Source organism: Catharus ustulatus, chromosome 2 (genome assembly GCF_009819885.2).
Source record: "Catharus ustulatus isolate bCatUst1 chromosome 2, bCatUst1.pri.v2, whole genome shotgun sequence".
In the NCBI taxonomy this organism is placed as follows: Eukaryota; Metazoa; Chordata; class Aves; order Passeriformes; family Turdidae; genus Catharus; species Catharus ustulatus.
In genome coordinates this window covers 27,369,327-27,389,400 of record NC_046222.1, presented here as the reverse complement: position 1 = coordinate 27,389,400, position 20,074 = coordinate 27,369,327, and the positions used below count along the sequence as shown (strand labels likewise).

Below are 20,074 nucleotides of genomic sequence, written 5' to 3'. Positions count from 1 at the left end.
GTCGACACTCCTCCTGAACCCCCACCGCGGCAGGGCTTGGGGAGCCTCCCCGGACCCGTGTTGTGTCTGGCGGGGGTGGGAAGCCGGACGGTGTGGGGCGGCAACCGAGTCCTCTGGACGTCCCTCAGCCTCCCGCTGCCTTCAAAGGCCGCCGAGATCACCGTGGGCCGCCGAGGGGCCCGCGGCGGGAGGGACTGGGGCACCGCCGAGGGGCGGTGGGGAGCGGGCGGGGTCAGGGGAGGAGTCGGCCCGGGCCGGGGGTCGGCCCGGGCCGGGGGTGGAGCCACGGGCTGGGGGGTCGGGGTGAGGTGGAGACCTCCCCTTCCCTTCTCGAGCGAGCCGGAGCCGGGGAAGGCGCTTCCACTACTACTGCTGCCCCGCCGGTGCCGCCTGCTGCCTGCAGCATGGTGAGAGGGGTTGCCGGGCGGGGAGTTGGGCGGCGGCGGCCGCGGCCGCCCCGCCGGCTCCGGCCCGGCTCGCGCTCACCTCCGCTCCGCTCCCTCTCTTGCAGATCTGGAAAACTCTCCCGCTGCTCTGCGCCCTGCTGGCCGCCGGCCGCCTGCGAGCCGAGGTAGGTGCGGGACCCCGGCGGCGGCACCGGGAATGAGACGGGACGGGGTGGGGACAGCGGGGGCGCCGCGGAACCCGCAGGGAAGCAGCCGGGCCGGGGAAAGTGGCAGCCTGGGCGCAGAGGGAAGTTGCGGGGCCGACGGACGCCTCGGTAGGGGCAGGGGGCTGTGTCCCCGCCGGGGCCGGACTCCTGCATCCCGCCGCCGGGTCGGGTTCCCGGGCGCAGCCCCCTTTCCTCCCTCCCTCCCTCCTCTTTCTCCATCCATCCCTCCCTCCCTCCCTCCCTCCCTCCCTTTCTCCCGCGCGATCTTTCCCTCGCTGTTCTTTTCTTCCTTTCTTTCACTGCAATGACATTGAAAACGTTTGAAAGCCCCTAGCTGCAACACACACCCCCCCAACTCTCCTGACAGAAAACAAACGGTGCCTACGTTGCGAGTGCAGCAGCCTCCCTAAAAAGTGAAATCAGAAACAAAATATTTGATAATTACGGCCGGGGAAATGTGGAAGTGATTTGAGGAAAATGAACTCAAGCTGGGCTGGGAAGGGAGGCTGAGCCTGCCTTCGGAGGAGAGCAATTCCGCTCGTCCTCCCTCCCTGCATTTTTTTCTCCCTCCATATTTTTCTCCCAAATGGCGGGACCCACCCTAGAGCATCGCAATCTGGCTCCATAAATTAAAAAAAAAAAAAAGAAAAAGGCATAAACACGTCTGGTTCCCTCTTTTCCTGCCTCCCAACCGTGGACTCTGCTGCCCTGTTTATGGTAAAGAGTGGGGTTAGGATGGAGCCCATAGCTGTTGCTCTCTCACTCTCCCTGAGCAAGGCTCTTTGAGAACTCCCTGCAACAGCCAGGTGAGGTGCAGAAGGGAGGCAGGGTGTTGTTAGCCAACACTGTTGAGCTCTGTTTGCTGCTGTCATGAAAACCAAGGGGAGTGGGACTGAGCTGTAGTATGGACCAGCATTTCACATCTGCCTGTACATGATAATATTGTAATACATGTTCTTCCCAAAGTATGACATACTTATGTAGTGAATGTTTCCATGCATCCTTTCCAGCACTGTCCTGAATAAGCCAGATCATGTTTACTCATTTTCTTAGGAATCCTGAATAAATCTTAATCTGTTCTGGTCAGTATACACCAACACCTCTGTAGGAGGGAGGTGCACAGCATCCATAAGAAAAATTATAATAACTGCTGAATAATGATGACACTGGTCTGAGTAAAGCCTTCTGGGATCAGTAACCCAGAGAAACAGCCAAAATATGTTTGGCCCTGCATTTGTGATTTCATTGGTGTCACTAACGTAGTTGAAGTGCTAAATCCTGCTTTTTGCCCAATGTTCTGTAATTTGTAGTAAATGGATAACTTCCCATCTGTAAGCACTGTCATGTCACTGTGTCTCCCCTGCAAACTGAAAGTAAGAAAAAATGTACAGCCATCATATACAGAACTTGGTTTTAAAGGCCAGTTCATGCTTGAGTGAATAAATGAATTATTTTTATGACTGGCTTCAGAGATAATGGTCCAAGTGTCAAAATAGTGAATGTTTTGGTTTGATTCCAGCCTAAGTTCGGTAAAACTTGAGACTGATGACTGAGGTCTGGGTCTGGTTTCAGGGACAATGGACACTTTGGGTAACTTTTGTTCTGGGGTTCAGTTTGATTCCTCTTTGCTAGTAGCTGCCAAGCAGTGAATATCAGTTCAGTCATGGGTAGCATGCCACCCTCTGGGATATTTAGACCTTCTCATTTTCTAAGGATTGGGCTGTGCTTGAAGGTGAGCTGCTTGTAGTTCAGAGGCAGCTTTGATGGTTATCCACTTCTAAAAGTTTCTTGTTACTACTCTTCTGCATCACTGGCATTCAGTAAGTTTAGTGTGGCATTTTCCTGTGTGGTTTTCCCTTTCCAGATTTTGGAAGTGATAACCCTCTTACAATTTTGAAATTAAGGGGCTTTCAGGCAAAGATATGGGAATAGGAATAACAGTTCTTTATTAGGAAAATTTAAATAGAAATACAGTATTACAAAGAACAAACCCAAAACACTGACAGAGTCAGAATACAACCTGACACCCCATCAGTCAGGGTGTTGGTAGCAGTCCAATTAAATGGTGGCTGCAGTCCTCTTGCAGTGACAGATGTGGTTCAGTTGAAACAGTGGTCCTGTTAAGGGGTGGAGTTTTCCTCCCAAGGTCCTGTGATGATGTGGAAAGGTCTGGTGTTCTTCTGGAATCCAGTGGAAAAAAGGCTGCTTTGGTGTTCTAAACTTCTGTTTTTATCTAGGTAGGAAGGGCTTGGCTTCTTCCGCTGGCTGGAGCATCTCACAATGGGATGATGTAATTTTATCAGTCACACAGTGAGACTCAATGGCCCATTAACAGACGATATCTTCCTGGATAGTGGAAGGATGGGTTGTGAAAAAGATAAAGATGACTGCCCCACTTGGTTTTAATAGATGGCCTATTAGCAGATGATATCTCCTACAGAGGTAAGGATCACTGCTCTACCTGGTTTCAACGGATGGTGATAGAATACATACTTTTGGTCACATCCGGTATTGCAACTGAAGACATAGGTACATAATTAGAGTCTTTACAGAAAGAAAGAAATTGCTTCAGTAAATGTTCTTGGCATAACTTCATGCAGACTGGAAAATCTGAGGCATGCCAGAACTTGGGAGCTTTTCTTGGCCTGGTTCAGTAATAGTTGCAAGAGCAATAGACGGTGAACTGTACTCCTCGGATGGAGGCCAGCCACCAGCTTCAAACAGCCCCTTTTATCTGTCTCTTCCTGGGTCAGACTCAATGAGGTGGTTGTTCACTCATATTAACAGGAATGCTACAGATATGAAGTTACTCATACTTTCAGCTGGGGCTCCCAAAGCATATGGAGTGATTTTTGTGAAGCATACATCATGATAGAGGAAAAGGGAGAGGCTTGAAATGTCTGTTAAATGTATTAAAAGTTAATCAGTTGTTCACATCCTGGTGGAGTAAGTTACCTAGTTAACAGTGGAGAGGAGTCCAGTTGCTGTTTGACTCTGTCCATTGAGGTCTGAAGGATGGTGTGTGGGACCACTTCCATACCAGCATCATTCTGTGTCCCACAGAGATACTTGTTTCGCAATAAGAGTGAGGGGTTTTCTTGTTTTCATTTTTGCTTAAACCTCGTTCAGAATCTTTGGGAAAGTTGTTTTCACCGTGAATTTTAGATGTTAGCAAAGAGGTTTACGCCAGCATGAGTATATTGGTCTGAGCTGTGGATACAAGTTTGTTATTGAATCTAGCCTGGACAAGAGGAGAGGTTGCTGACCTGGCCTGCCTTCTGCTCCTTGCAGGTTTTCTGGCCATTCAGAATAATCTCTGGGGCCTGTAGCTGTTCTTCTGAACTATCCTTAACCCATTTCTGGCCAAACGAGCCAGCCTTTGGAAAGAGTTATGTGTAAATAGTTTAATCTGACTTCTCATTTTGGCTAAAAAGGGCAAGAAGAGGAAGGTCAGCAACTCCTGTCTCGTGAGGAGATGTACAGGAGATAGATCTGAGGCGCTATAACCGCTGAGCAACACAGTGGTAACAAATATCTGGAGGCAGATTTATAACCTTTTCTAAAAGAATGATGTTTGCAGTATCTACATCTTTTGTAACCTTGGGAAGATTTTTTTTCGCTGACCTCTGTTTCCCTCAGTGTAATTTTTCTATATGAAAAGCTGAAAAGGCATGTTAAGGGGGAGAGAAAAGGCAGAGGTTTCTGTTTGCTTAACTTACCTAAGTGCTTCCTCTTGATCTGACTTGGCTGCTTTTTCATGTAAGGAGAGCAGCTCTTCACCCTTTCCTTTCCACCCTTGTGCCCATTGCCAGCAGAGTACTTGTGTGCACCAGGGAATTTGGAGCTGGGAATTCAGACAATCTGCACAGGGCTTGGTATACTTAGGGCTTGGTATACTTCCTCCCACTGGGCTGTTCACAAGGTGTGGCCAGCATCAGGAGCTTGCCTTGGTCAAACTTTTCCCATGTTTTTGCAATGGACAAAACCTAAAAAACAATGTCTTAATAAATGATTAAATTTAAATTGAGATCCTTACGTAATCGCATAGCTGTATTTGGCCCTGAAGCCATCATTTAAAAATAGTTTGCCTTTTGAAATTAAGTGATAGAGACTTTATGAATAGTTCAGTCCTGCTTTGACTGATAATTTAACCAGGACAGCAGACAGAAAAGGCAGCATGGTGCCAATCATGTGGATTACTTAGGCTATTTTTAATATTCACTGACTTTGTGCCATAAAACCCAGAAGTAACACATTCATAAGATAATTTAATAAAAGTGTCTTCCCAGGTATAGCCTAGCAAGCACATCTTCAGTGGAAGGAAAGATTGCATCCATTTTTTGTCCTTTAGCTGGTTTTGAAATGATAGATGTCTTCCTTCTTGTAATCTTTCCCTTGAGTGCCAGACCAGGTGTTGCTGGAATTGCATCTCAAGATAATAGGCACCTTTTAAATGGGAAGCAGGGAAAAAGCAGTTCTTCCCTGGGAGCACAGCAAAGGCTTGTCTGTGCAAAGCCTATTTTTTAAGGTGTGTTCTGTGCCACTAGGCAGCTGTTGCACTGCAGATGTCCCAGCTGGGAGATGGACCAAGTGGTTCTGTCCAAAGCACCTCATTGTGCTGAAGTCACTGGCCAAATGCCTTGTGTTTAAACAGAGGGTTTAAACAACTTCCCCGGCTGTTCTGAAGGGGCTTTAACCCCTAAGCAGCAGTATGTGTGGCACAAGCTCTACAGCAGACATGATGTCATGTAGCACTTAAATGTGCATGGCACCCAAATGTTGCTTCTCAGATGGAGCTGCTGTCAGAGCCGAGCTGCTTTGTGCAAACGCACCAGTGGCTGAGTGAATGACTTTATCTGCCAGAGTGCAAATTCCCTGCTGGTAATTAACGGCGGGCTGTTGCTGTGAGCTGTTGAGGAGACAACTCTGCTTGCAGCACAGGAGGAAGGGACTGAGTCTCCTGTTGCATTTTCCAACTGCTGTTATTGGTACAGCTGCTTACCCATTGGGAGCCTTTGGGGCACATTTGATCTTTCTTGTGTGGTGTTACATGAGCTGGAGAATGTTTTTCTTTGTACAGAAGAGAGTTTGTCACAAATCTCAGCCAGATGTCTCTTCCCAGTCTAATGAGACTCCCATTAACCAGGCTGTGTTTCGGCCTGTGAGCTAGATGAGATTTGAGATTGGTTCCCAGAAATGCCTTGTTTACCTGGGTTGCATATATCTTTGCAGGGAGGTTGGTTTCTGTTCTACTGTGATAGCTATGCTAATCTGTGAATAACCAGCATTTCCTTGGAGAGATTTATCTCTCACAGTGTCATCTCTGAGTTTAGCAAGCAAAAAGAGCAGCCTGCTGTTGTGCTGTGAAGCGTACTTCCTTCTACAGCTGCATCTTGGTGGTAGACAAGGGGTTATATGCATCTGGATTTTACCAGGGGTTGTAGGTTTTGCCACAACCGTGTAAAGTTAGATATGAGCTGGTTGGAACAGGGGTATGTTTGCTGTCAACTGAGCATTTCTGATTGCCACTCCTTGGCAGTAAATAAAAATAGCAGATAAACAAATCTGGAAGCTTCAATGCTCTGTTAAAACACAGATAACTAGCACAAGCAGAGACTGTGTGGCATTTTCTTGCTGCCTTTTTTCAAGTGTACTTCAGTGTTGATTTGGGCTGAGGACCCAAGCAGCAGTAATGAGCAGCTGTCTCTTCTCTGTCTTGCAAACTAGCTACCCAAAGAGAAGTTCATGTAAGTTGCTGTGAAATTTTACTACTGTGCTGTAGTTTTGTCACTTATTACAGTGTACTTCTTGGTTTTGGCCTGGCCCCTGTGGTTGCTTGGGGTAGTGGTTTAGATGAAGGCTGTCTGTGAGAGTTGAAGAAAAGCAAATTCATGCTCCGGTCTACAAATGTGGAATTTCTTGCAGACACCTGCACCTTGTTTGGGGTGCATTAGGAGGTCTATAAGTTAGAAACAAATTGGAGGCTCCTCTTGGACGAATACCTTGGAAAGAGCAAAGGATATGGGGTAGATGACTGGGGACAAGTTTAGTATCTTGTTAACTTCAGCTGGAAGTGAATCCCATATTTCCACTGTTTGACAGCTAAACAGCATTTTTCTTGGCTGTGCCCTTCCAACTGCTGTCTCAGAGATGGACCTTTAACCACTTTCTCAAAATACTTTAATGCCATGTAATGGACCCCATAGAACCCAACTTTTCTTGTTCCTTCTCTTTAGTCCTTCCCTTTTGCACTGCAAAGAGCAGCAAACCAGCTTGAAGGAACAATGGAAAGCAACAGATAAAAACACCATGACAGAGCCACTGCGTTTCATTTGCAGGAGGAGAGGATTTGCACACCTTATGCTCCCAAGCATAGGAGGGCTGTTTGGACAGCTATTTGTTATCCAGTGCTGGTTGTCCCCTAGCCATTACATATTCCTTCTGATCCCATCCCTGCTTCTTGCTTAGAGTCCTGAGACAGGATCTAGAGACCTTGGTGATATGAATGCTGGTAGAGCTTCCAGTGCTTAATCAGCTTTTTCTCAATAATGAAAGTTTTCAAGAAACAGTGATTTGATCATTGTTTTATATCCAGAAACAAATTATTTAGTTTTGTATCTATTTGTGAGGAGACCTAGAGAGGTCGTAGAAAGACTTGCTTGGAAATACCCATGGCAGTAGTATGACTCAAACCTGAAAGGGTCTTAAGTCTTCCAAGTCACAGGAGTGGAACAGGGGATGTTAAAGTCTTTGATAAGAGGGGGAAGCAGGAGTTGTGTGACAGGAGTGGGCTGGCAAAGGTACCTGCCTCTGATGGAGAGATGTACTCCTAAACCTTGTCCTAATGAGGAAGCCCAGGGCCTGTGCATACTTCCTGCCATCAGAAATGCTATCCTTGTCTGCCTTTTCCTTGTTACCCTGCTGCCATGGTGAGACATTTTGAGGTTTGCATGTCAGAGAGGCAGAACCAGGAATTTCCATGCTTCCACCAGGATGGGCTTTGGCAGGCACTGACCAGCTGATAAGTTGGCCTCCAATACTGTGTTGTCCAGGGATGGTTTTGACAGCAGAGTCTGTTGCTATTTTCCCAATAATGAATCCATCTGGAGGACTGTTCCTGGGAAGGTACCCCTCCATGCTAGAGCAGCACCTGCCATTTAAGCACTGGTAATTTTAGCCTGAAGCTAAGAGCTTTCCTTCTGCATGATGTAACTCCTTGCATATGTACTTCTTGCTGCTCTGGGATTTTCTTTCCCCTCCCGGTTTTGGCTGCTTTTTCTTGTTTATGTTCAAGGAAGTTTAAGTATGAGGGATTGGAATTGTCTCGTTTACTATATGTAGCAGGAAGCAATCTCATTGGGGAATTTTTGAATGTCTGGATCATTTAGTTGTCTGGGTGAGTAAAATTCCTCTGGGATAACTGTAAAGGTTGTGACCGAGCTCTGGTCTGCAGTTCATGCATTCATACCCAGGGCTCTGGAAGATTAAGGTGGCAAGGGACCAAGCATTCATGTCAGAGGCATTGCCTTCAACTTGGCAGAAAAGCTGCAGTGTTCCCGTCTGAGGACAGCATGTTTGTTCCACATGATGCAAGCTCTGGGATATTCCAGACCGAAGATAATGAATGCCACATGAATAGAGTCAGGCCTAATCTTCAGGTATGCTCTCCCTCTCCAGTTGCCCTGTGGATAGACGACTGAGAAGTCAGGTTGCTGCAGAGACTCTTTCTCACAAAGCTCTTTTTGTGTCATCCCCAGGGCTGGGGCTTGGACCTGTTTGTAGAGGGTGATGTTAAAGGATAAGGAGGAGCAGGTTAAGAAGGGAGTACAGTAATTTCACAATTATAAGCTGCACCATTTTGATTAAAATTTTGCTCCCACCCTGGAAATGCAGCTTACACTCAGGAGTGGCTGATATATAAAAAAAGATTGGAAATTTCCAACTCCGGACGTGCCAACCAGGGTGCCGAGCCAAACACCTGCCAGTAAAACCCGGGATTGCGCGATTGTTACAGATTGGTTACTCTGTTGCGCAGCGGGTGGAGGTGGGCTCTGTGCCCGCAGCGTGGCAGAGGAGGCGGGGAGCTCCGTGCCCGCCTCCCACCAGTGCCGCGGGAGCGGGGGGTCTCTGTCCCTGCCTGCCGCTGCGGGAGCAGGGGGGGCTCCTTTCCTGCCTGCCGCCGTGGGTGCCGGCAGGCTCCATCCCTGCCTGCTGCTGCAGGGCAGCACTGAGCTGGGCCAACTGGCCCCGTCGGCGGCCCTGAGCGGGCCGAGCCTGCCTGGCCCCGAGCCGAGCCAGTAAACCCTGCGTTCCTGTGATTCTGTTACTAATTGGCAACTTTGTTGCACGCGGGTCCTCACTGCGAACGACAGTGCGGCTTATAATCAGGTGCAGCTTATATATGGACAAAGGCCTAAAGGTTGCCAACACCCGGAGCTGTGGCTTATAATCAGGTGCAGCTTATAATCGTGAAATTACTGTACTTTTTTATTTTTCACTTGTTCAGAAAAAGACTGTTTTTTTCTACAAGGTATCACTGCATGGGGATTAGTAGCTGCTTCTACAAACCATAACCAGTAGTGTCTTGTCAAATCCAGTTTTACATATCCCTGGTAAGGATGCTCCCTTCCTGTTCTATGAAAAATGATACTATGCTTTGAAATATCTCAGAGTTAGTAAGTTTATCTTCATAGTCCTCTTCTGTGAGCAAGTACACTATTAATCTTTTAATTCTGTCCCAACAGTCCTAATTACACCCCTGTGTTCAATGATAATCAGTGCCTCCCCCATGCCATTATCTGCACATTGTACATGTAGCTGTTTTATGGTACCCCTCAGTTCAGTGCTTAGCATGCCGCCTTTGATCATGCAGCTCCCTTCCTCCTGTCAATGCAGGAAAGGAAACAGAGATGTATGTGATCTTATTCTCTGTTGGGTGTTACCTTTGAACCTTCTCAAACAACTTTTAAACCAAAAAGCCAATTTCAGCCAAGTTTAGTGAATCTTAATTTCCTACAGGATACAATGTTGCTCTAAGTTTTGTAAAAGTAGGTGCAGTGGTACAGTATTTACTGCCTTATCAGAGGGAAAAGCTTGAGTGTAAGATCAGCTTCTACTGCCGGCCAGAGAAGCAATTTATGAGCAATTTAATTCCCCAGTGATTGTAGTTCATATCTTCATAGTCACTCAATGCAATGAGCCTCATGACAGGAATCTGCGGGAAGCAGTTTGTATAACAACTTATTGTTGCTCAACTTTGAACTCAGTGCTTTGTCTTCTCCTCTGTGCACTCAGAGCTGTGTGCAGTCCCCCAGGGTGTCATGGAGGAAACTGAGCCAAAGCATAGCTAATCAAGGGACACAAAATGTGATTTTTGTTTTATACCTCGTTTGCACCCACACCCATCCACAGAGAGCCACTGTGCTCAGTCCTGTTACTTGCCACTAACTCCTACAACTCAAACCTGGGATGGGAGAATGGAGGATATAGCAAAATTTGCAGTCAGTGTGAATTATTTGTGGATTTCCTGTCTGGCTGGATGAGTGTTAAATCTCACTGTGGTATGTGAAAAGCTTGAACTCACACAGTGCCAGCACTGTGCCTGGGCCACTCCTGGCTTTGTGCATGTGAAAACCAAAAGAAATGGGAGAACAGCTGAATGTTGACACCTCCTCGCAAATCACTGCCAAGCTCTTCTGCAGTGCAGCAGCACACATCCAGATGCTGGGGTCAGTTAGGCCATCCTGGCTGCAGATGCAAGGTCAACAGTAAATATCAGCATTAAACAGAGAACTATTTGAGGTTTGGGTGTTTTGGTTTTGTTTCAGGTTAATATTTATTTGCTGTGAGATTTTGGCAGGATGGAGGGACTACAGCAGACTGAACATCTGTGGTTCAAACACTTTCAGAGCCTGTGGGCATCAAGAAAATGCAAACAGACTCTTTGCAGACCGATTTGTCCTTACTCTTAGCATGATGCCATGATTTATATGTAGGCTTTAAGCAAGGCACCTTATTCCTTTAAGCTGTGGTGCTCACATCTATGAAACAAAGATAATGATGGTGCTGTGCCTCATAGCTGAATGCATTCCTGTTAAGGAAAGTTTAAAAGTTCTCATGTAGAAGGTGCAGTAAGCGTTGCAGACGAACATTTTCCTTGCCAGCAACAATAACAATAGTAAGAAAAATGGAGACAAAATGTAGACCAGAGTTGCCCGGTGATACATCAATTTCTTGCCAACCAGTAAAAAAATGTGCAAAAAGGGCTTAATGTGGACCACCTTCAAGGTGTGAGCCAATGGCTCACAGATGAAAAAATGGTGGTTGGATGTTTTGATGAAGCCAGAGAGATAAAGAAACAGGTCATAAAGTGGGAGATCTGGAATGTTTCAGAGGGGATTGCACTTCTGGGGTGCGTTTGCTCTTGCAGGAAAGCAGTAAGCACCTTTCTGTCTTCTAGTATCTTAGATGAAAAAAACCTAGAATTGTGCTGTAAGGGGAGCACTTGACATTATGGGAATGCAGATTTCCCAGTGTTCTGGTTAAGCAGAGAAACTTACACAGGGCATAGTCCCTTGCTTTCCCTGACAGGTCTGCCGGAGGTTGACAAGTGAGAGAAGATGTGTTAGTGATTTCCATTGGTTGTCATGGAAACTAATGGATATTTTTCTTTATTTTTTTTTTGTCTGTCATATATGAAGATTTTGTTAAAACAACTAGGAAGCTTTCTTTCTTTTTCTCTGTCTTTTGTTTTTAACACTTTAATTGCTGACTTCTGGTCTTCAAAAGTATTTTGTTAGCAGAATTTTCCTTGGGAAGTTTGTATAGTTTCAAATGCTATAAAGTTTGTATTGGGGATGAGCATCTGAAGTAGGGCAGCTGCTGGGCAGTTCTGTGTGCTGAGCTATTTTCTACCCTGACAGCTTCTGCAGGGTACCCATGTGACCATTTTCTCACCAAAAGACTTAAAGCAAAATGGCAGCTAGCCTGAGTGTTGCGTTTCCCATGTAAATGGTAAGCAGATGATTAGCTACTCTGAAAAAGCACAAGCTGGATGAAAGAGGGATTATAATACCAATTTATCACCCACTGAGTTGTCAGGCTTGCTGATGTAGTGATGGTAAAGAGTTTAGAGAGTTTCAGATTAGAGGTGTGGGTGTAACACAATGTATTATTACTATTTCATGTAAACGCCGCAGGAGCAAGGGACTCCGTGCCCGCCTCCCACCGGCACCGTGGGAGCAGGGGCCTCCATGCCCGCCTGCCACCGGCGCTGTGGGAGCCGGCAGGTGGGCTCTGTGCCCGCCTGCTGCCATGGGGCAGCTCTGGGCCGGGGCGAGCGAGCCCGGCGGCAGCAGTGGCCGGCCCTGAGCAGCTGCTCTGAGCGGCAGCACCGAGCTGGGCCACCTGGCCCCATTGACAGCCCCAAGCGGGCCAAGCCCGCACGGCCCGAGCCGAGCCAGTAAACCCCGCGATCCCACAATTCTGTTACTATTTGGCAACTTTGTTGCACGCGGGTCCTTGCTGCAAATGACAGAGTGGCTTATAATCAGGTGCGGCTTATGTATGGACAAAGAACGAAATGTTGCCGACACCCGGAGATGCGGCTTAGTCGGTGCGGCTTGTAATTGTGAAATTACTGTAATTACTTCAAATGGAAAATACCACTCTTTGCTATGTTACTTACCCACACGCTGTTACACCTAATTTCTGGGTTGCATTTGTCTAGTCTTGATCTGCAGATGCTGAATTTTCTGTTTAATTCACTAAATATAAGCCTTTAGTCCAGGGTGTCTATTCCCCGCGGCTGTAACTGTGCTCTGCACAAGGACTGCTCCCAGTCTTGTCTTTGGCAAACTGAATAGTCTGAGCTTCTAAAGCCATCCCCTGGCAAGGTGAGTTTCCAGATCTCTTGCTCAGTACTGGGTCTCCATGCTATGCATCCCTTTTGCCAGTGTGTTAGTGCTCCCTCATTCTGTGATGACAGGACATCTCCATTACTGGGAATCCATAAATACTGGGCAATATAAATTGCGAAAAGAAGAAAGGCAAAACCACTATGAGCCCTAATTTACTACTAGGGAGTTTATATACATTAACACACACACACACCATCAGGAAGCACAGTTGGTCAAGTTTTCACAATGGGGGTGCTCTTCTAGTACACAAATGTGCTGTTGTTGTTACCAGCTAAAGCCTTGGTTTTGTTTCCTAAAATACAGGCTTAAGTTAAAGGTCAGTATTTGGAGGCTTTCTGACCCTCTTGACTTCACAGGTGAGATTTGACTGGTCTGGGGGCCAGGAGGTGTGCTGTAGGAGGCAAGGGGCCGAACTGCAGCACTTCAGCCAGCCTGTCCTCAAGCAGCCTGAGCTGAAGCTTGCTAGGGTTCCTGTGCACCCCAGCCAGTGCCCTGTGTCCTTTTGTCTTTAAGTAGGGATGTTGGATTTTTTTGTTCCTCTGAGAGAAAGTAGAAGGCTGTCTGTGTTTCTTGTGAACCTCAGGCACTTCTGGTTCAGATCTTGGAAAGACTGAATGGGCAAGGCTGAAGGTTTGTGCTTTCGTAGATTTAAGGCATCTTCCTGCATGGCAGCCTTTACTGGGCAGCAGAGGCATTCAGATAAAGCAAGCTCATGCACTTTTTCTGATGAGAGGTGAAAGGAGATGGTTGCCACTCCTGAGGTGATGGTTTCACCCTGTGCTCTGCTGCAAGCTTGAAACTAATTTTTATTAAAAGTCTAGCAAGAGGCAGCAAAGCCCTGTTTCTCAGGACTGTGATTTTTAGACTTGTAGCCAAAATTCCTTCAGACATGCATTTAAAGGAGTGGTTACAGAGCATGTGAGTTGTTCTGCCTGTTGTTCTTGAGCTGCCCTGAAGAAAGGTGAGCATCTCCAGTGCTGCTTTGTCTTTGTGCTCCCTCTTCTTTTTTTCTCTGCCCTTAGGCAGCTGAAAACTGAACTCTGCCCCCGGAATAACTCTGAATGTTGGGGATGAGGGTGAGCATAGTTTTTAATTTTTTGTCTTTACTGGCATGAAGGAAAACATTGGAAAATAGAACATAGAGAGTGCAAAAGAGGTGCCCTCCCTCTCTGCCCCATCACATTCCCTACAGCCCCTATGACAGAAACCTTTTACTGGCTGTTCTGTCTTCTGGATGCAGGAGAGCATTAATGCTTTTTCAGAGAAGCTGTGATCTGTCCCCATGGTTCCTCTCACATAAAACCCCTCTTTCAGAGCCTCCAGCAGCATACAGGTGAGGGGGGATTTCCACCTCCCCACAAGACATTTACCTGTGGCCTCCTGCTGGAATGGGGAACAACTTGTCAAGTGTTCATTTATTGCAAATTTGCAAGAGGCAAATTCTAGAGAGCACGAGGTGAGGTACTCAAGGACACAAGGTAGCATGACTGAAGGGTGGATGCAGAAGCATTCATAAGCTTAATTCTATGTGAGAAGGGCTTTGTGTCGTTGCTCATACTCCCGCAGTGCATGGCAGGATAGTCATGGAACAACTGCAGTTGTTGGTGGAAGGTGAGGATGGGCTTACCTGGCAGGACTTGCACAGCTTCCCACAGACTTCCCGTGTGGTATTGGATCAGCACTGAAGACAGATAAGGTATCAAACATTCACAAAGAACAGGTGTGTTAGCTTCCTAAATGATGATAATAGTCTGAGCCCAAGTACTTCAAGGTGGTTGTTTTGGTGGAATTTTCCTGGTCATGGGTCAGTGTGTAAGATTCTTAAAGGAGAGCTTTCTACCCCATGACCACATTTAGGGTGATAATGCAGTGCATTTCATGCCTGCTTTCAGGAAGAAGCTATCTGATATGACAGTGGAGAATGTGCATACAGCTATCTCAACTTCCATTCCTAGGCCTATTTATTTAGCCAGCAGGTGTTCACACAGGAGTCCCAAATTAATTCCTTTCAGCCTCTGTCCCATCCAGCAACATTATGTGTTCCTAAGAGGTTGTTGAAAGTATTAGGATGTCTTGGGGAGGAGTGCCCATATTTGCATCACTATTTTTTATAGGACTTAGCTGTTAAAAGCTAGGCACACTGCATATTGCTGGCTGCTGTCCCAGTGTTAGTATAGTCTGATCTCTCTGCAATTGAATGGTTTCCGACAGGGAAGTGGAGAGGGGAGGAATTAAAATGTCTTGGCTCAGATGAAGATGCAAAACTCAGGTAGATGAAAAAACGTGGTGAAGTCCATGCATGGAGTATGCAGAGGTGTAAAGCATGTGTTTCACAAACTATTGCTTGGTGTGTTTGATGATGTATGAGTGTCCCGGTTTAAAGGGACAGTATTACCAGGAAAAGGAAATTCAGGAACTCTCAGGCACAAAAAAGGTATAGGTTGGGAATAACAGTTCTTTACTGATATAAGACAAACAAAAACAGCATCAGCTATATGAAAGAAAAAAAAACAGTGACAGAACAGAACGGAATTCAGTCCCAGTCCCTTTTTCAGTCACCGATGGCTCTCCGATGGAGCAGGGCAGGCGGCTTCTCAGTCGCGGCTGCTGCAGGGGCAGGGGAGGGGGCCAGGTGGCCTCACCGCCCCAGGTGGAAGAAAGGGTGAGGAAGGAACTCTACTCACCGTGGGCGTCCCAGTTCCCAGTTGTTCAGAGGAAGCAGGAAGCTTTAGCTGTCCAAATCCAAGAAGCCTGATCCCAACAGGAGAAAAGGAACCTCTCTCCTCGAGTTCTCCTACCCCCAGTGTCCTCTTACTTGCCGAAAACAAAAGCAGGACTCCACCTTTCCCTAATGGAGCCATCAGGTTGCTTCAGCTAGTCCTTTGTCTCCAGCTCTTAACGGCTAATAGGAGAGCCATCCCGACTAGCTTAACATAATAATGGGAAAAATTTCTAAACCTCGCCAACCCACAACAATGAGAAGGTGAAGGAACAAGATTGAATGGAACATTGATGTAACTGGAAGAACGACATCCTTTATAGCAGGGTTGTGCTGGCATCCTGGCATTTTGGAGGATATGAGGCTCATGAAAGTCAATTGTGTTTTGCTCTAATAAAGGACTTGGAGATTTGGGCTTGGACAGCTGAAGTGCAGCTTGGCCGTGGCTGCTTGCGGCAGCCTTTGGCCAAGATTGTCGTCATGCAGCAGGGTTGACTGGACAGGTCATGGAGCATGTCCTGCAATGCACAGTGTAACTGAACGTGGGGCAGCTTTACTGTAGGAGATGAAACTGTGAGCTACGACACCCCTGCAGGAACTGCTCCACAACCAGTTGGGATACGTTTACTGTAGAGCACGTATTCATTGCTAAAAGGGAGAAGGAAGCAGCCAGAGTGTCCCTTTTAGAGACTTGATTTTCATCCACATCCTAGGCTTAATATTGCTGACTGAAACATGAAAGGCTTCTTGTATAAAGGTTCACTGCTGGGACTAGACTGTGTGTGTATGTGTTTCACAGTGTCAGGGTTGCCAAGGGCAAGAGCAAGTAATACATACATGGGTAAGGGGGTTGTGGTTTACACAGTAAATGAGAATTGGTGTCAAGGCCTCGCGAGTGAGAGGCTCTTAAAGAGCAGCACAAATGTGGAATACATTCATGTTCACAGTAAGATACTTAGCCTCTCTCTGGTGAGGACTGTTTCCTTCTGAGTTGCTGCATTGAAGTAGCTTGGGAATTAGAAGTGCTGGAGCACTTAAAGCAGATGGAGGAACATGGAGCCAGCTGCTGGATTTGCTTTTAGGCTGTGATGAAGTTGTTGGGTGTTGTGATTGCAGTAAATCTTTCATTACAGGCTAAGATTATTTACTGTATCTTGCTTTTTTGATAGGCTGAAGGAGTGCACACGCACCATCCTTTCAGCTTGCTGAGACAACTTTCTAGGGCTGGTACCTTACCTGTGTCTGACCTGAAGTGCCTACACCCTCAGAGGGTCTGGCAGGGAAAGACTGGGAAGAATTTTGCAAGTTTTAGTCTAGAAGCACTATTAGACGTTCAATAAGGAATTTTTGGGGCTTCATTCAGTAGTGGGTTTTTTTGAGTGGGTATTTTTAGCTTTGTTTGCTTGCTTGTTTTTAGGTTATTTCAAACTGAGCTAAACCACATTACTGAGGAGCTGAAAAGTAAGATTGGCTTTCTTTGCAAAACAAACCAAGATTTCAAAAAGTTCTGTGTTGAGCTCTTGAGCCTTTCATTGAACAGTATTAGACTTTCAGTAATTACAAAACTTCCAAATGGCCTGCAGCACCTTACTTTGATTAACTGTGGCTCAATACATTGCTACAGTATCACATGCTATTTCTAAAATTGTTTTGGTGAAACCGATCATGTTAACTTAATAGATTTCCTACAGCCTGCACATTAGTACAGGTAGTGTCTAGTGTAGCTTTGTTAAACAAAGCAAGTGGATATCCATATAGTGAGATTTACATCTACAATACACAATGATACTTTTAAGGTTTTTTTTCTCAGTATTCAAAGGCTACCAGTGATTTCCTGGAATGCTTAAGTCAAAGCTGTCTCTAGGAACATATTTTAATAAATGCTTTGGGTGTGTGTATTTTCCTGGGTTTTCTTAACTCTTTTTTCAAAAAGAAAACCTATTGTCCCTTCTAAATTTCCTGTCTTAATTTCTTTCAACACATTGCATTTTATGCCTGAAATCTGCTCTGCATAGGAGCAGAGGGTCTGGTTGCATTTTGAATTGTAAAAATAGACTGCTTATACATTCAGGTGATGTCATTCCTGGAGGGGAGCCCAGGAAGGGGAGGGTGGTGTCAGTAGCGCAGGTATTAGGGTCAAGAGGGCTTCCTTATAGGCAGTTAGGTGGTGGAGTATGCTCCTTCTTTTACAGTGGGCTCTGTTCATGAACATGAACAGTGCTGATAACTCTGGCAGCCCTGGCTTTATCTTTGGCACCTACAGCTCCCTGCCCCCATGGGGAGCAGTAGATAGCCAAACCAGCCTTTCCAACAGCAAAGAATGCTGCATCAATTTCTGCAGAATAAACATCTTTCATTCGTTCTTTAGCCCCTTTATTTTTATTAGTTCTTTAGTCTCTCCTTTCAAGTCTCTTCTAAGCCTTTCATAGCAAGGAAGACATTTTGTTCTGTTCTTATCTGTTCTTTCCCTCCTTTGGTATACAGTCTGGGGTCTCACCAATCATCAGCAATGCAGTCTAATACACTGGACTGCAAACTGTAGTGGCTGAGGCACAAGCATGTATTTCTTTCTGCTGACTTTATTAGAGAAGCTATAAATTCTGGCTGACCAACAAGATGGACAGCCAAGGCTGGCAGACAGCTGTGCATGCTAATGTCTTAAATTGCTGCAGCTGAATTTGCGAGAGGCTGCCTTCTGAAACCTTTAGTCTGCCTCTGGTTTGTGTCTATCAGAGTTTATTTTTTTCCCCAGAAAGTAATGGCAAAAATTGGTTTGTCTTCACTTGGGTTCTGCAGGAGAACCTACTATTCTACAAGGATATTTCCTCTCACTTCCCAGTGCAGCCCCAGCTGCAAACAAGCCACTTAGTCTCATATATGGACTTTGCCAAAGTTGTGGCGGTAGCTGGGGCTGTCCCATGCTTAATGAAGACTGCAAGAATAGTGTGACCTTCTCTTTAGTTAATCTCTGCATTCATTAAATGGGAATTTTCTGTGGAATACCAAAATTGTTTATACTACATTAAGCAAGGGAAGTTTGCCAAATATTTTATGCTTTTTTAACTTAAAATATGTCCAAACTAAGTGCACTCCCCTGCCTTTAATTTGATTTTGACATAAAGCATGAAAAACACCAAGTTTCAGCCTTTGACACGTCTCTCTGGTGTTTATATAGTTCCCCAAACAAGGAGGTTTGTGGAGAAACATGAACTCCACCATTTCTGCATTGTTGCAAAGGGAGAGCACAGATACTGCCTTCACTTTATGGAGCTGAGTTTCTTCAGATCAGAGGGGATATTTTCAGGCAGTTCTAGGCTGGTGCTGTGGGCTGGGTTTCCAGCAGGGCTGAAGGTTTTTGTTTCCTTTCTGTATCACTAAGCATTTCCAGCATCTGTGAATGTCAGACTGTTTGGAGTAATGTTCTACCCTGGCAGAAGAACTGAAGCAGATCAGATGATTTTCTCTTTGAGAGAGGAGGTTAAAGGGAGGCATGCAGGGCTGGATACAAAAGGTAAAAAGACAAATGTCAATCGTCTGTAGTATGGTTCCCAGGAGGATGGAAAGTCAAGCTCAGATCATCAGCAGCATCACCTCTGATTCAAGGAGTAGCAGTTGGTATCCCAGTGGTCAAAAACATGGGTAGGGCATGGGGTGTTTGCAAATTGCATCACAGACACTCCGTCTGATTAGGGAGGCTACCAAAAATTTCACAGTGTCTGGCTTCTTGCTGTGTTGCGTGGGAAAACAGAGACACATAAAAAATGTTACCATTAAATGAGCAAGCAAAAAAACCCCATGGAAATAACCTGTCGCTAAGCCAATTGACCTGGCTTTGGAATTGGAGATTTGTTGTCTGTGCAGAGATCTTGGCTTCCACTGCAGCTATAAACTTCTAGGTTTCTGTGACATTTCCCAGAGTCTGGCACAATCACCATCGCTCAGGGAGGAATTGCTGCTGTGCAGGTACCCTTCACATCTGTGAGGGCCATCGCCTTATCATGTATCTTTTTCTACCACCTTTGTTTTGCCTTTAATACCCCATATCCTATCTTCCTGAGCTCCAAGGTGTAAATCTGCTGAGCTGCAGCTCCCGCTGCTGTGAAAAATTAATTTTTTGTGGGGGAAGATATGTGGTGCTTGTGTGGTTGCTGTTTGTGTGATCAGGGCAAATGGCACTTGAAGGTGGTGCCTTGTGTTGGCAAGACCTGGCTGCCCAGAAGGACCCTGGCCCTTCTAGGGGTGAATTACTGTAGGTGAGTGCTGTTTTGGTGTTGGGGAGGAAGACACCTATAGTATCCCCTATAGGGACCTGTAGTGCTGAGCTCTGACTGCAGTTGGTTTGTTATTCCTTAATGTTATTTTCTTCTGTGGTATACAGCATCTATAATTTTATTTTGCTGTCTGCTACATCATCTATCTCATCCCATTACAGCATTTAAAATCATAGAATACCCGAGTTGGAAAGGACTCACAAGGATCATTGAATCCAGCTCTTGGCCCTGCACAGGACACCCTGTCCTGAGAGCACTGTCCAAACACTTTTTGAACTCTGTCAGGCTTGTTGCTGTGACTGCTTCCCTGGGTAGTTTGTTCCAGTGCCCAACCACCTTTCTGGTGAAGAACCTTTTCCAAATAGCTAACCTTAACCTCCCCTGACATATTTTCATGCCATCCCCCCAGGTGCTATCACTAGTAATCAGACTTCTTGTTGGGTTTTTTTGCTGCTTAATTACTTGACCAGCTGTCAAACCTCTGTAGGATAGGCTGTTACTACATCTTTCTTGCTTGAACCAAAGACAAGCAAATAAAGTCATCACATCCAGG

At 46.0% G+C, this 20,074-nt stretch overlaps 1 protein-coding gene across 2 annotated transcripts in view; it reads left to right on the top strand.

Annotated features, from left to right (window-relative positions):
* The first annotated feature begins 266 nt into the window (after positions 1-266).
* Positions 267-20,074, top strand: part of FSTL1 (follistatin like 1) — a 61,890-nt gene continuing 42,082 nt past the window's right edge. For both annotated transcript variants that reach the window (XM_033051444.1, XM_033051443.1), the window contains exons 1-2: positions 267-407; positions 512-571. In XM_033051444.1, coding sequence (XP_032907335.1) covers positions 405-407; positions 512-571 — 63 coding nt within the window. In that variant the 5' untranslated portion in view covers positions 267-404. The remainder of the gene's footprint in view (positions 408-511; positions 572-20,074) is intronic.